The sequence below is a fragment of the Ascidiella aspersa genome, chromosome 1 (genome assembly GCF_963924565.1).
Source record: "Ascidiella aspersa chromosome 1, kaAscAspe10.2, whole genome shotgun sequence".
Lineage (NCBI taxonomy): Eukaryota > Metazoa > Chordata > Ascidiacea > Phlebobranchia > Ascidiidae > Ascidiella > Ascidiella aspersa.
The window spans coordinates 24,999,370-25,015,047 of record NC_139447.1 but is presented as its reverse complement, the minus strand read 5'-3'; the positions used below and the strand labels follow the sequence as shown (position 1 = coordinate 25,015,047).

The window sequence follows — 15,678 nt, the reverse complement described above, 5'->3', positions numbered from 1 at the left end:
TATCATACAAAAAAAAATTGTATCAAGAAGCTTACAAAAAGAGCAAAAATTGAAATCTTAAAGAATTTGAAATATTTCTCGGCACCCTTGAGCGTTAAAAATGGCACCCTAGATAGAGTGCCGCGGTTGAGAACCACTGGATTAATCCAATGTGAAACACGCCGCAAAATAGGATTACGATGAAACGTTTTCGCTTCACTATAAGATAACAGATGTTCTAATTTACATGGATGAGTATCAAAGAAAGTTTGACTTTTTATGGATGTAAAACAATCCCCAGTAAAACAAACCTAATTCTTCTTCACAGTGGTTTAAAGACTCAATATTCAAACTTTGGATTTCGTTTTGAAATGCCGTACATCGGTCAAAGCGAATTCACAAAAAAAACGTTCGACTAATGTTGTAAAACAAACTAAAAAAAAATAATTATATTCAAGATGCCAAACAAAACAAAATTAGAACACACAACGATATGCTCTCGCATTTAAATAGCTGCAAAGCTTCTTCTAAAACTGGACGCTTACGATTTTGCGTGTTCCCTTTGGCACAGGCTGGAAGACCTGGGTTTGACCACCGGAGGTTTGCATGGATGAGTGCAAAGTGAAGAGGCGGATGTCGCTGCTGGAGGAGAGTTCGTCACTTCCAACCACTAGGTCGCGCATCGCGACGATGTCATCGTAGCCGGGAAGGAAAATCAAAATGGCGCCTGAAATTAAAACCGGTCCATCTATAATGCAACTGTGATTCGTAAAATGTTATTTGTCGTGTTACATACTTGAAATTCTAGAGCAGTGATTTCCCGAACTGTCGAGAGATTGTCAAGTGTGCCGCGAAAGTTTTTGTAATTTCGGAAAATAAGTTATTTGTATAATACAAATAGGCATACACGCAGGCATTTCAGGCTTTAATGCGCACTACCCATTAATAAATCATTCTGAGATTTACGTATAGTGTGCCGCGTGTTGACTCTATTGTTGTTCTGTTAAAAGTGTGCCGCGAAATGTTTAAGATATTTCTAGGTGCCACAAGCCAAAAAAGTTTGTGAACCACAGCTCAAGTAAATAATTCCGCGCAAGTTTTAATGTTCATCGTACGTTTGATGAAAACTAATTTGCTTAAAAAAGTTATATCCTAACTTTTTTAAAATAGTAAATATGTCATAAAAGGCCGCGCTGTACCCTCATCAGTGCCTGTACAGAGCATTTCGAGGATGCACATTATGAGGTCATAGTCGATGTTGTCGTCATCAAACGATTGATGATAGAGTGACACCAGTTCTTTGCATTCCTTCGACGACTTCTCGTCCGCTGGTTCTTCCTGCACGACGGGATTCGCTCTGCAACAAACGATTTATAAAAAAAACTCCAAATGATGTATTTTGGCTTGTGATTAGACAGTTTGCGCGGCGTCATGCACTTGCAAAGTTGCGATCGTGACGTTTGAAAGCACTGAATTGAAATGAATATTATACCTGCTATAGTTTTAGACAATTTAACAACTAAAATGGTTTACAAGAAATGTTGTAGTGTCTCAAAAAATATGAAAGAAATCGTCGATATAGTTTTATTTAGTAATTTTTTTGGTATGTGAAAACGCTTGCCCATCTGAAAGACTGCGATCTGAAACAGTCTCACCAATTTTGTACCAGCGAAGCTGAAATTATCAGGTGTATACATAAAAAAACAACGAGCGTTTTTTCTGTACTAAAATAAAGCAAAGAAAGTAAACGAAAAAAATGTGGTGAATATGTAGTGACTCATTCTCCCCATTGGTCAAAAAGGAGGCCATGAATTACTGATATTTCATTTTCGCCTGTTTGGTTATGGTGTAGACTGTAGAGTGTAGATAATAAATAAGTGTCAGAAGTAGGTAATAATTCAAGTATTTTACAAGCCCAAAATAAAACCGGTCCGGTTAAAGACCCCCGTCAAGTAAGTACGTTCCTAATTTCATAGAGCGAAGCTGAAATTATCAGGTGTATAGTACATAAAAAACAACGAGAGACATCCACCTACGTCTGAACAGTGAGGAGTTCTGCGACCTCCGAATGGCCGCCATGTAATGCGAAGTCAATAGAGCTCATGTTGTTCGGCGCAAGCAAACCGGGGAGCGAACCGAACGCTAGCAGGCGTTCTACATGCTCCATCCTGCCTCTAGCGGCCGCCACCATGAGCGGAGTTATTCCCGCGTCCGTGTGCCTGTGGTCAACTGTAAGTCAACAAACTTGGATTACGATAAATGTTTAATTGTTCATTCAACAGGCTATTTTGTTTATAAAACATATGATTTTTATATGATAGAAAACATATTGACCCAGAAAAAACAGAAAATGGATTAAATAGGATCCGGTACTATTTAACTGTATGAAAAAAAAGTATTTTTAAATATATTATGTGATTTCTTTAATACATTCAATCCACATCGAAAAGAAGTAAAAGATTCTCAACCTTTTATGAATTACGGCACGCCTCGAAAATATAAATAGATTTTCGGCTTCTCGATTGAAATTTTCGTTGAGTATTTTACTGAAATGTTACTATAAATGGAACTGGAACAACACAATCAACGTAAAACATGTAGGGAAATGTCATTTGATATAATGGTCTCTTATCGTACACAAATAGTCGTATCAAGAAGTTTACCAATTGAGCGAAAATCAGATTCCTACAAATTCTAAATACCTATCGGCACATTAAAAAATGGCACGCCAGGGCGCCACGGCAGCCGGTTGAAAACCACTGCATTAATCGAATAAGCAAAACTTAAATCCCATACCTGGTGCACTTTCGCTTGCCACTAAATGGTAGATCTGGTCGTAAGCTGACGTATCATCCTGCCTCCACGCTCGGAAGATTGCGTCATCCATATCACGTACAATCCACTGTTCCACAGGAGATACTTCTTTACTGTAACGACAAATAGATTTACGTTCAATGTTCTGCCATGGTATCCTGCGGTTTACGAACTGTAGGCCTTGATCCAGTAGTGGGCTCACAAAACTATGAGAGGAAAAACTATAAGTCATTTCCGGACAATCGTATTAATAAACTTGCACATTATAAAAAAATATCAAAAATGTCGCTCAGCACCCTGCTGGAAACCACCTTGATGGAATATTCACTATGCTCGTTGGCCAACAGTGATAAGAATTAATAAACTTCTGGCCAAAGCTTCCATACACAATTACACATCTTTAAAAAAAAGGTTTGTTATTAAACAAATGTCCATTATTGTCTGTTACATGTTCAATTGAAAAACTGTTTATACCCATGTATTCATGCCGAATTTTAACGCTGGGTCACATATAGATTTAAAAACCATGTCTTAAAAGATTAAAAACACTGATATGGCTTTATAGTACAACAAAACCAAAATATATTCTCTATGTCCTTAAAAGTTTTGATGACACACTAACAGTTCCCACACTGGAACATGCATTTGTTTAGTTTTTCACTTTATTAAATACACACTTTTTTGGTGAAGTCTCGCAGTTTGAATTATTTCTGAAATAAAGGACATAGATAAAAATCAAACAACGTTTACAACTCACAGCGTCAGCTTTGTAACCTCGCTGTCTAGCGATGAGGCATCCTCCTATAGAAAACGAAAACATTGATTACTACAACAATAAAAAGCTCGCCAATTCTGCATACAATATTAAACCTATCGAAACTGTGACAGTTATTTTTTCAAGGTTACTATGAGACTATCAGTATCAGTGTTACACAATGCAATGGTCTATGAGGAAAATAGCTATGGCGTTGTTATGTCTTATAAAACTATTACGAACTACTGAAAAGTACCTTAGCGGCAACTGATTTTTTCGGGGAATCACCGCTTCCGTCCTGACGCCATTTTTTCAGAGTTTTTTCCTGTGCTTTAGCTGTCGATTAAAAATTTCGAAGAAAGGCGTTGTGACGAATACGTAAAGTAAAAAAATATTAACTCACATTTTTCCTGCTTTGTCTTTAGATGGTCAAGTTTGTCACACAGATAACCTGTACTAAAAAAGAACAGCATGATATGGCGAACTTTGGGCATTATAGCAATATAATTGTGGTTAAAATATAACTAAAGATAGAGCGTCATATTACGAAATATTTCTATTATGACAATATGATTGAGGTTAACATACATTTAAAGGCATAACTAAAATTCTTTTGAGTAAAATTAAGCGGAAGCACGATAATCGTGTAATACCAAAAAAGCTAAATACCAAAACTCGCTGTTAACGAATCGACCTTTTTGCTCAAATCGCGACTCACCATTCCAAAACGTCCTCAAGATAAAGCGTAGCGACGTCAAACATTTTCCCAGGAACTGAAAAGTCGAAACAAACGAGGGGTTTACCGTTTAAGGGCAAAATCGATTCAAATGTATTTCCTAATGTTATAGGGCATCGCGTGCCAGGCAAATGGCCCAAGTACCAAACTTATTGGATGTAGCAGAGACATGGAAATACATACAAAAAGAGACGACTAATTAAGTAGCAGTGAAGTTAATGCAATACCAGCTTTGGATGAAGTGCGTGTTGATATATAAAAACTATAGAATAGTACACAACTAGAAAACCAGATGAGAATGTAGTAAGAAAAAAAAAATTACAACAATTTCTGTCATAACGCACAGGAATCTAAGCATAAATCGTTTCGATCAACGATTAAACGGCCTATATGAATAAATTTTCAATATCTTACTGAGCAAGAAGTAAAGTTGTAAAAAAAATATTATTTCTTTCTGCCAAACTGTCCAACGCAGTAATCAGGTTAGTGTCAATCATTAATTTTGGTAAAACATTTCGCTGCTGAGGCTTGACCTATAAAAACGAGTAAACTTACTAGAAACGACCGGGCACTGGTTAAAGTACTTCACGAAAAGCTCGGTCTCGAGCGAAGCGCTCATAAGCACAAGTCGAAAGAGCTTCTTCGCTTGCACCAACTGACGAAGTTTGATCAGCAAAAAATCGCTGAAACGGTCGCGTTCGTGAACCTCGTCCTACGCAACAAGAATAGTTAAAAGTTGAGTTGACAAGAAAACTTATGGCTTTCATCCGTTTTTTTGCAAAGAATCTCGAAAATGTCCGTTAATATTTATTTGTTCAAACAAGCAAACTATTTCAAATGCATAGATTTGTGCGAAAGTCTCTCTAATTTGATTATAAATCTAAAAATTTACAAAATATGTGAAAATATTGAAACAAGATTAGTTCAGATTGAAACGCCCATTGATAGCAAACAAAACATTTCGAAATCATACATTAATGTGTCAATTTTACTCACAATAATGACGTGAGTCATTGTCTGTGTCACGTCATCGCCACACATTAAGGTCCGAAGAAGGACTCCATTAGTGCAGAAGGTCAACAACGTACGTGGCGAGGCTCTGTAAGCATAAACAGCGGGCGTCAGAAGCTAATAAGCGGCGTAATTGGATGGTGGTGGACATATAACACCCATGATATGAAAGCACTAGCGCCTGGTTTCTTGAGCTTGAACCTTGCAAGAAACGCATTTGCACAAAATGGCATTCAAACGATACAACTTACAGACACGAATTGTGACGTCACTTAGGCACTGCCCTTAGGGCGCGCGCACGTTTGTCCAAACAAGACTGGCTGCTTTCGGACAGTGCACAGTATATTGCCAAGCGATCATAAGATGTCACAAGACAGAAAGCGCTAAGAAAGTTTTTCTAGTTCTTACACTGTGACTGTGGAATATTCAATTCAGGGTTATGTTTTAATGTTGCCCAAACTCACTAGTTGCTTTAGTGAAATTGATTGTAATATTATAAAAGCAGAAAGGCAGGATGGAAACTTCTAAGAACCTACTGTCACAGCTAAACAGCGAATATCTCACTTGCACAGTGTGCATGGAAATCTTTGCGGAGCCGAAGGTGCTCTCCTGTCAGCACTCTTTCTGCAAAACCTGTTTAGGTGAGTCCAGGGGGGCGGAATAAACGAGGACTGATCGAGGTGATTATGCGCCTCGATTATGTATAATTCGTAAATAATACATGTCGGCCCCACTAATTGTCGTAAACAACGCGTTTTTGTAGTAGACTTAACAAACACTGGTTTTCACGAGGCAATTAGCAAACCTGTAAAGTATAGCGGGGCTTATTCATAAAAACTATTCCATATTGCTACAGAGCTGTGCGAGAAGTCAGAACAAGGGGTGTACGTTATTTGCCCGCTGTGCAGACAGAATACACTCCTAGGATTCAAAGGAGTTCAAGGTTTAAGAAACAACTTTATCCTTTCCAACATGATTGATATGCTTGAAGACTGGAGAAAATCTAGGTAATTTTGTATGAAATGTAACACGAGCGTTGGGGAATAGCAAAAACAATTTTTAACTAGATAAAAAAATTGTATATTTTTTATCTTAGTATGGATATATCTGTATATTACACTTGACCAAACGGTAATAAAACTCAAGCTTTCAGAAATGTTATTTTTTTGTTCCAATTAATATTGTATTTCAATGAAAAAGTTTTGGTATAATAAATACTGGGCAGTACAATTGGCAATACTTCATATTGTATTTTATTTTGAGAAGCTAGTAGTTCTACGTTCTAGTCGAAAAAAAAATCGCAAAACAAGCTCTTAGGCCCATTAAAACTAAAAGTACCAAAACAAATCGCATAACTATATAGTATAGGTAGGGCTGCTATATTTTCAGAACCCAAAAAGAGGACATTTTTGGCCGGCAAGTAAAAAGAAGGTAGAACTGTTACTGGTCGACTCGAGCGCAAATATTGATCTATTTGTTGCGAATTTTGCTGTTGGCGGCTACGATGAAGAGAGTTATAAGTGACGATTTAAAATCCTGTTTTAAAGTGAACAATCACACACCTTTGCTTTATTAATGGGTCTTTTTACAAGTGAGATTAGGTTGCAATTATCCTGGCGCAATGTTTGCAATAACAATCAAGAACAGGGGTGGGCAATTATTTTTAAACGCGGACCGCATGAGAAACTTAAAATGTTGTGGTGTGTCATGTCAAAATGATGTCCAATACACGCAAAATGACGTCATACTCTGACGCTATAAAACAAACAACGTAACGAACTTGTGTTTATGTTTGGAGTTGTGCGAAAATGTGCAATTCAAGTCAAAATTAAAGAAAGCCACACGGCGTCGCGCGAAGCGCAAAAAATTGCGACTATATTGGTTTTAAAATGTAAAGTTTAATTTAGAATTAAAGGGGGGCACTACGCATTAAGCACAGATAAAAAATATACAATGCCTGATATATTGGCGTTTATCAAGTTGGGGGCGCGTTGACCCAAAATTTAAGATTAAAATAGACTACGTCAAAATTTCGCACAGAAAAACTTAAGATGTTTTTTGTTTTGCTTTTTAAGGCTTTAAGTTACCGATGTGTTACTTGCGGTGCAACGGCCATATTGCGACGATATAAAATGGAGAGAAAGACGATATAAATGGGGAGAAACACGCAACATAGCATTAACTATAAAAGGTCGACAAATGTGAATCGGTATAATGTTTCAAAGTTAAAAAAACGGTCGGTATTTCGTTCATATTTTAAAGACGGAATACTTTCGACAGAAGCGCAAAAGGTATATAAATATTAGACTATGTTTGGTAAATTTTCGTTGGAGATAGTGCCACATTGCATAGGACGATATTTGTCTGTAAAAATGCCGAAAAATCGCGTGGAACATACGAGAAAGACAGAAGAGATTCGCGCAAATCGCGAAAACAGTTTCCGTTTTAGTATTTCAAACAGGCTTAAAATAGAGGTTGGCGGGGTCATGACTAGATTTGTTCCTGAAAAAATGTGTTAACGACACAACCAAACATGTAGAAACTCGTCCTTGTTTTCGCTTAGGCTGTGTATTTTAAAGAAAAAATGGGCTGGATTAAATTTCTTGGCGGGCCGTATGTTGCCCAGGTCTGATCAAGAAGGTAGAGATGGTAGGGCTATTTGTTGAAAAACCTTTTCTCTCGCCAAAAGTCTTGTTGAAAGTATAAGCAACTAAATCGAAATGCGGAAAAAGAGGACATTTGGGCATTTTTGAGCGTCCTCGGAGGACCAATTACTTTTCTTGAGAAAAGAGGACAAATCATCCTAAAAGAGGACGTATGGTAGGCCTTAATAAGTGAATTTCACACTAAAAAGAAGAACATATTGTTCGGTAGGTCAATATTTTAAAACCCAAGTTGGGAAAAGCTTGTTATTATAATTGCATTTCAATATTCATTGTTCTTGAACGACCGAAGTTCTTGTCGTTTATATAGTTTGATGTACTTTTTTAAAACAGTTCTATGTAATTGTTTATTTTGTTCTGATTTTTTTATAAGTGTAATACACGAAAATATACCACGATCCCAATATAACCGTTGCAGTGTTTATACGCAAGTTTAACGAGCAGCTTGTGTTTAAATTAGCTATACGTTTGATATTATAGAAAATATTTCAAAACTGCGTTCGTTGTGCTGTAATAATATGTTGGCTTGTGTAGAGAACTAACAGTCATTAGACGTATAAATTCCTTATGTCTAAGATGTCTGAATGAGAAGCAGCAGAAGTTTCAAAACCTGGTGACACCCAAAACATGTTCCGATAAAGTTTGAAAATCATAAACATATGTAATTAGAAATTGGTGATCAGAATATATAACCAAGTCGGAAAAGCTCGCGAATTCCTAATCTAAACAAGTTAATAACGCAAATGACTCCACGCAGAAACGTTGAAGTGCACGAGCAGAGATTTGGTGACGAACATGACAAAATGTGTCAGAGCTGCCCGGAAGCTGAAATAACCATGGCGACCTACCAGTGTATCGACTGTTTGGAACATCTGTGTGCCGACTGTGCTGCGTTTCACAGCAGAACCAAACTGACAAAAGATCACCAGGTTCGAAACTTATTTGAAACTTCGAGGACGTTTGTGTAGAATTTATCTAGTTTTTGTCTAGTTATATAACTTTATTAAAAAAGAGGGTGCTTATGTTGTGCCTCCTTAATATAGGTAAAAAGCGTTCAAGAGATTGAAAGCGGAAAACACAGTAAAAAGATTCACTACGAAGAGATGAGTCGTTGCAAAAAGCATAATGTAGGTTTACCTTAAACAAGCTATTTGAACGTGGGCATATAACTCAACGCATCGTTAAAACAAAATTGTTTTAAACTTCGTTGAATTCCACTACAGTTTATGAAGCTGGATCACCACTGCAAGGAATGTGACATTCTGGCTTGTAGGGATTGTGCGATCGAGGCGCATCAAGGACATCACCTAACCAAAACAGAACAAGCTATCGAGTCGGTAAAGCAAGAGGTAAGGAAGAAATTGGAACATTGTGTTGAAACATAACTTCAACCAACCAATTAAGTTGACATATTTTTCGCGTGGCTTTGACTAAACAAAACACCACGTGTCGTTAAACTGTAGATAGTTGACATGCAAGAAAAAATTGACCAAGAAGTACAAAAGTCACAAGACACCCTTGACGAATTGGTTCAGACGAAGCAAGAGCACGATGACAGGATGACGGAATTGAAGCAAGAAGTTAACGACGCCGCACAATATTTCATTAACAGAATCAATGAGGTCCTAATAAACAAGTTGATTTAATACGAATGAGCACTCTGATCGATGTGTAACATAAACACTTTGAATATACTGTTGCTACCAGGCATTCTGTATCAACTATCAAGTTGCTCTTTCGGCAAATATTTTTTATTGATAAATGTACCGAGGTTTCGATAACCTATACAGGAAATCTTAATTAGGGCAATGGACTTGCAGCTGGAGGAGCCAAACAATAAGAAAAAAACACAAATGAACACGGTTAGTACACCGAACGCCATCGCAGGCTCATCGAATCTGTTCATCTATGATGCAAGCAGAGCAGACTAGAAAAACAACTAGCCTGCAGTGAGGTTTGAACTCACGACCTCCGGTCAAGCCGGGACCGTCGCTCTACCAACTGAGCTATGCAGGCTCAGAAGGGAACGAATCGAGAAACAACCATGCGCCAATGCTTGCTCAATCTATTAGTATAAGCAACCTCATAGAAGGGGATCCACAGTACCATATCATTTATTCAATGAAACATTCACACATATGTGTGTAAACAACTGAAATCTAGCCCTTCGAAGCTGCTTTTTGACCAACGACTATTATACGTAAGCCGTAGGTTGCTTGTACTAACAGATTGAACAAGCATTGGCGTATGGTTGTTTCTCGACTCGTTCCCTTCTGAGCCTGCATAGCTCAGTTGGTAGAGCGACGGTCCCGGCTTGACCGGAGGTCGTGAGTTCGAACCTCACTGCAGGCTAGTTGTTTTTGCAGTCTGCTCTGCTTGCATCATAGATCAACAGATTCGGTGAGTCTGCGATGGATTTCGGTGTACTAATTATACGTAAGCCGTAGTCGTTGGTCAAAAAGCAGCTTCGAAGGGCTAGATCTCAGTTATTAACACACATAGGTGTGAATGTTTCATTGAATAAATGAACACGGTTATTAAGATTTTTTATTGTTAACTGCTATACAGTATATATATTTTTTTACCTAAAAGCAGTTGCAAGTTTTTTGCCCTGGTGAAGATTTTTTTTATAGGTTATCGAAACGTCGGTACATTTAATAATAAAAAATATTTGCCGGATGAACAATTTTATAATCGAACACTTAGTTTTCTGTTTTCGCCGAAATAATTTCAACTTATAAATATTTTCATAAGAAAAGCAACCTCATCAACGATAGGATATAAACTCGTTTTGGTTATGTATTTGCAGCAAAGGAACAGCTTTCTAAAGGACATTGAGAGTAACATCAGCCCGAGATTAACAAGTATTGAAAGAACACAGTCACAGCTGAAACATGTAGTGGCAGACTACAACAATTTGACCAAAATATCGCAATGTGTCACTCAAGTAAGGGTTATTTGTATTTCTAACAATTTTTTTATGTGGAAAACCTTTAAACTAAATTCCATCTATCGACATAGGAAGCATTAACATATTACCCCCGTCTTATGTCATGATTATGATATTCCTTAAAAACATTTTGTATTTTCAAGACTGGCGCATTAATCATGTAACTTTTGCATGTTACAGGCTAATATCCCTAAAGAACTGCTGGATCTCCGAAAAAAGATGATTCAACATTTGACAGCTGGAAAACAAACTTTAATCGACCTGCAAAAAGAAACTAAAACGCAGACGACTAATGAAAATGTTATCAGGTGATTGTTCCCCACACTACAATAAAATAAATATTTTTTTTTCAAATCTAAAAACGTAAGGACTGGCCTTTGCGCCGATTTTTGTTTTATGCGACAAACAAAGGGGCCCAATGAACGACTAAGCACGCCATAATAAAGACCACAAAGCGATCAGATAAATGAATTTGGGCTAAGTGTCAGTATATATTAGATGGGTAATAAAAGTCGTTTGTTAAAAGGTGTAGATTATTGCCTGTAAAAGCTTGTGACTTAATGCATATACGTATATTATAAGTCATTCAATGCGCAGCTAAAGCGTTATCTGTCAGTTTTTTAAAAAATCGGCCATTTTTTAAAAATCGGTAAATAAAGTTACTCTGTGTTACTCTTTAACGTTAAAGACCAACGGAGAAGTTTGATAATACAGCGGGGATAGTGGGTGAACTACTTTTTGTTAAAATTACTGAAAAACGTGGAAATTAATTAATCTTCATGGTTCATCCACTATCGTACCATGACTGGCCCAAAAGCTTGTCTATAATATGATTTTAATTTTATTTGAAATTTTTCACAGATTTAACTATGGGGAAGTTACCGATCAAACACTTAAGGCAATGGGATACATAGAAATCATCGCAGCACAAGCTGAGAAGCCAAAAGAACAAGAAGAGTCTGTATTAGAATGTGGAGATGCATCAGATGACGAAAAATTGCCTGTGCAAACTTGTGCGAGTCAAGTGCCGAACGCGACAAATCATAGTCTGAACGAAATCAGTGAAAGTGAATGTGAACAAAACGAAATCTTGCCAGGGGAGAGCTTATACGAAAATTTCGCAAAGAACCAGAAACTGTTTGCCAAAGGTGATATGATGATAAAAATGTGTCCAACTGCAGCAAGACGTACAACAGATGCACGCTCGCCTGTTCCATCGCCGCGGCAACGAAGCAAGAGCACTGTTGTGCCTGTAACACTACCCCGACCAATGAAAAAGCCAAAGCCCATGTTATCTGTGAAACCTAACATTAAAAAAACGCCAGACTGCTACATACTGACGAGGATAAAGGGGACAGTGCCCGTACCTGGCCAAAAACCTACGGTAAATCCTGTTGTTCCGCCTATCAGTGTAAAACCAGTTCCACAGAGGGTGGCACCAACGCCTCCAAAAGTGCCGCCTCCAAGTCTGTCTGTCAAAAACTCAATACCAACACCCAAGGGAAGCCCACTGGCGCACAAGCGAAGTCAGTCGCATGATCCTTTGCTAAGCAGACTAAAGAAATGCATTGCACCAACGCCTCCTGTGAAGCTTGTGTCTTCATTTAGCGGGATTATTGGCGTTAAGCGGGAGTTTTTCGGCCCGCCGACTGATGTAGTGATCACAGAAAACAACATCATTGTGTTAGACGGAGATGGAGGCAATCTGGTTATATTTAACAAGAACAGAAAACACGTCAAAACAGCCGAGCTGTCTGATGCGAAACTTGGTAAGACTCCACGGTCCACGGGGTTAATAATTAATCATATCACAAAAAAAATAGTTAACACTCAAAAAACAAACATTATTATGGTTACCGCTTGTTAGCAGTTATTTGTTTTTAATAAATTTGTTATATAGTTGAAAAGCGTAAACTATTGCCAAGTATGTCATGGTCATGCTTTTCTTTGTAGGTAAACATGTCCCACTTGCTATGCAGCTTGGAATAAAAAAACACTTATTTATTCTTTTTAAAACCTTTGTTGGGCGATATACTGTTGAAGGAGTGGTAAGACTAACATTTGGTCACGGCGACTTAATTGAAGCGTGCGATCTGGCAATCAATAGCTTTGGTAAGTTCAGCACTTACATCTTCCTATTTTACTTTTGAATAAAGTACTTTAAACAGGCCAAGTAGCGGTCTTAATATTAAATAATAATACAGTAATACATATGTGTTTTTTTTTTGTTTTTTTTAAGTTGTAAAAAACAAGCAGATGAATTTACGTAACAAAAATTCTGCGATTACTTGTGAAATAGAGTGACATTGCTATTACCTTTATTTTATATTTTAGGACACATAGTAGTTCTAGATGGAGGAAAGTGTGATATGTTTGTATTTGATCCCGATGGAACAAAATTGATGAAGTTTGGTGGATTCAAAGAACAAGGAAATCTCAAATATCCAAGGTTGAAAAATACAATAGCATGTTAGAATCGTATTTTACCTAAATAACACTAATAAATAAAAAAATAATCGTGTTTTCAGGTTTATTCATGTTACTAGCACTGACTCCATACTAGTGTCTGACCACAACAGCTGCTCAGTGAATTGTTATGAGAAAAGTGGAAAGTTTTGTTTTAGTTTTGGTTCCAAAGGTAATAGATAATTTTTTAGAATGTTTATAAAAACAGCCTTGATATTTAATTTGGTTTTTAATCAAAACAGGAAGTGCCGAAGGACAGATGTTAGGTCCATCGGGAATAACTACTACAAAGATCAACAAGGTGGAAGTAATTCTGGTGTCAGATGAAGGCAACAACAGAGTTTCTGTATTTGATTGTCGAGGGCGGTTCATGTCACACCTCATACACAATGAAACAAGACTGCAATCTCCCAAAAATATAAACGCATTTGGAAATACATTGGTAGTGACACAAAGAAATTGCTTTCAATGTCCAATTTTCGATCTTCGCTAACATAAAAAAATTGCAAATATTTCATTAAGTTTAACTTTTTTTTAAACTTTTTTTTTTTTTTTTTTTTTTTTAATAAAATTGTTGCACAATATTGTGAATGACAACGCTTTATTGCACACTTACCGACTTTCAAGTCGAATTTGGTAGCCTACTGTTTGCCCCACTGTTTCTCCTCGTTCGATTGCAACACGATTGGCCATGGCTACTGCAGAAATGCGACGCGGCTGAGTGCAAACAATCCTGCACACTTCATTCCTGCGCAAGCTTTCATCAAGAATAAACTGAGGAATCTACAACAATACCAGTTGTAAATGTTAACATTAATTTTGAAGACTCTTAATCAGTGAAGCCTACTTTGTAAACAGCCATTTTTAGAGGGAGTAGTTTTAGGCTAATTTGGTATTTTTACCAGAAGTATTGCATAGGTTAATGAAATATGATTTGTTCACTAAGAATCTAATAGGGGTGAATTTCTTGATAACTTGCAAAGCCTATGGAAAAATATTTTCAAATTAGAGACTTAAACACTTATTTTTTTTTGCCTTACACCATTACTACATATTATACTCCCGTATCTGATTACAATACAGTCAAGCCCTTGAACATTTTTTGTACATTCTGCTACCTGTGTTGTTTTTCCTGAACCAGTTTCCCCAGCAATTAAAACCACAGAATTTTCCCAAATAGTTGTAATTATCTGATCTTTCATATGAAAGACTGGCAAAGTTTTGCGAAAAGCATCAAGTTCAGATGGAGATCTTTTCATTGGAACTTGGGGAATGCCATTTGGCAGTCTACCACTTGGCTTGTTTAGATCTGTTCGATAGCCAACTGAAAGGATAAAATGGAAATGCTAACAATGAGCAACTGTTTTTTCAAATATCCAAGGCAATTTACCATTTGGTTGAAATTGTTGATGATCTACTTTTGGTTGGATTTCCGATTTTTCTTTGTTTTTCATAGGCCATCTAAAAATACATTTACCATTCTTTGTATTGTTCAACTGTTGTTTAAGCGTTTTTGTTTAACACACCAATATTTTACAAAAATATACTTGTGAAGTAGTGCCTGCAGCACTTGTTTTGAATTCTGGCCGAACTTAAAAATCATTGGGGATTCCAATACTTCATTTGTCCGTTTCTTTCTTACCATCAGATATCGACTTGTACCTTTGCTGAAATTTAACAACAACACAGTATGAATAAAATGTAAAACCTAGCAAAGTCAAGACCTGACGAACTTGACTATTTTAGGGAAATAATGATTTGTAACTAAACAACACACACAATATAGTTAGAAAACTTGATATAATCAGTTTGGTTTTGCTAAATATTCTGACACACAGTTTACTCATAGAAACCAAAAAATATGGTTATACTGTCAGTAGATAAAAGTACAAAGATAGAAATGACCAACCCATAACTTTTGGAGACAAGGCCATTTTGATTACATTTTCGATGCAAAAATGCCCTTTCAGTGCTTGTAAAAGAAGATGGAAATTCAAGTTCTGAAATAAAACAATCTCACAAAGATAAAAAAAAAACAATATTACAAGAATAAAAAACTTTTTGTAACGATTCTAAAGCTTTAATATTAAACAACATCACATTGACAAAGACAATTAAATGCTAAAACTTTGAATTAAATTAAATATGTATATTGAATAGACAAATTAGTAATTACGAAACATTAAGCTGACCTGTTTGAGATTCATCTTCCATAAACCGTTTGATAGCAAGTTGAATACCAATTTTCACTTCTTCATCCACATATATTTCATTTCTTTTACTAGACATTTTAATCTGGTTTAAT

General features: G+C 36.7%; 2 protein-coding genes and 2 non-coding genes across 5 annotated transcripts in view; 2 read left to right on the top strand and 2 right to left on the bottom strand.

Moving 5' to 3' along the window:
• The window catches only part of LOC146168481 (3'-5' RNA helicase YTHDC2-like), a 25,658-nt gene extending 9,980 nt beyond the window's left edge, over nucleotides 1-15,678 (bottom strand). Inside the window, exons 1-16 of one of the 2 annotated variants that reach the window (XM_083390815.1) lie at nucleotides 15,566-15,678; nucleotides 15,283-15,373; nucleotides 14,921-15,040; nucleotides 14,764-14,834; nucleotides 14,492-14,697; nucleotides 13,990-14,156; nucleotides 5,280-5,382; nucleotides 4,839-4,995; nucleotides 4,266-4,320; nucleotides 3,951-4,003; nucleotides 3,804-3,883; nucleotides 3,551-3,594; nucleotides 2,776-2,906; nucleotides 2,016-2,208; nucleotides 1,179-1,336; nucleotides 525-706 (exon numbers count right to left, since the gene is read on the bottom strand). In XM_083390815.1, coding sequence (XP_083246941.1) covers nucleotides 525-706; nucleotides 1,179-1,336; nucleotides 2,016-2,208; nucleotides 2,776-2,906; nucleotides 3,551-3,594; nucleotides 3,804-3,883; nucleotides 3,951-4,003; nucleotides 4,266-4,320; nucleotides 4,839-4,995; nucleotides 5,280-5,382; nucleotides 13,990-14,156; nucleotides 14,492-14,697; nucleotides 14,764-14,834; nucleotides 14,921-15,040; nucleotides 15,283-15,373; nucleotides 15,566-15,662 — 1,908 coding nt within the window. In that variant the 5' untranslated portion in view covers nucleotides 15,663-15,678. Of the gene's footprint in view, nucleotides 1-524; nucleotides 707-1,178; nucleotides 1,337-2,015; nucleotides 2,209-2,775; nucleotides 2,907-3,550; nucleotides 3,595-3,803; nucleotides 3,884-3,950; nucleotides 4,004-4,265; nucleotides 4,321-4,838; nucleotides 4,996-5,279; nucleotides 5,383-13,989; nucleotides 14,157-14,491; nucleotides 14,698-14,763; nucleotides 14,835-14,899; nucleotides 15,041-15,282; nucleotides 15,374-15,565 lie in introns of those variants that run through there. The other variant, XM_083390816.1, reaches the window with a different exon arrangement.
• Nucleotides 5,697-15,029, top strand: LOC146168482 (uncharacterized). Its single transcript, XM_083390821.1, has 13 exons — nucleotides 5,697-5,935; nucleotides 6,151-6,301; nucleotides 8,715-8,886; nucleotides 9,001-9,084; nucleotides 9,181-9,306; nucleotides 9,421-9,579; nucleotides 10,767-10,904; nucleotides 11,088-11,215; nucleotides 11,769-12,676; nucleotides 12,861-13,019; nucleotides 13,242-13,356; nucleotides 13,436-13,545; nucleotides 13,616-15,029. The coding sequence occupies exons 1-13, from the start codon at nucleotides 5,809-5,811 to the stop codon at nucleotides 13,864-13,866; spliced, it is 2,628 nt and encodes an 875-aa protein (XP_083246947.1). The 5' UTR covers nucleotides 5,697-5,808; the 3' UTR covers nucleotides 13,867-15,029.
• Nucleotides 9,899-9,973, bottom strand: Trnaa-ggc (transfer RNA alanine (anticodon GGC)). The gene has a single exon. It is a non-coding gene; the product is annotated as a tRNA-Ala (tRNA).
• Trnaa-ggc (transfer RNA alanine (anticodon GGC)) lies at nucleotides 10,235-10,309 on the top strand. Its single transcript has one exon. It is a non-coding gene; the product is annotated as a tRNA-Ala (tRNA).

Bases quoted from the DNA above. Each gene is read 5' to 3' on its own strand.
- LOC146168482 (XM_083390821.1), top strand. From the start codon at position 5,809: ATGGAAACTTCTAAGAACCTACTGTCACAGCTAAACAGCGAATATCTC. The intron at 13,020-13,241 runs GTAAGTTCAGCA...TTTATATTTTAG, and splicing joins TCTGGCAATCAATAGCTTTG to GACACATAGTAGTTCTAGAT. The intron at 13,357-13,435 runs GTTGAAAAATAC...TCGTGTTTTCAG, and splicing joins GGAAATCTCAAATATCCAAG to GTTTATTCATGTTACTAGCA.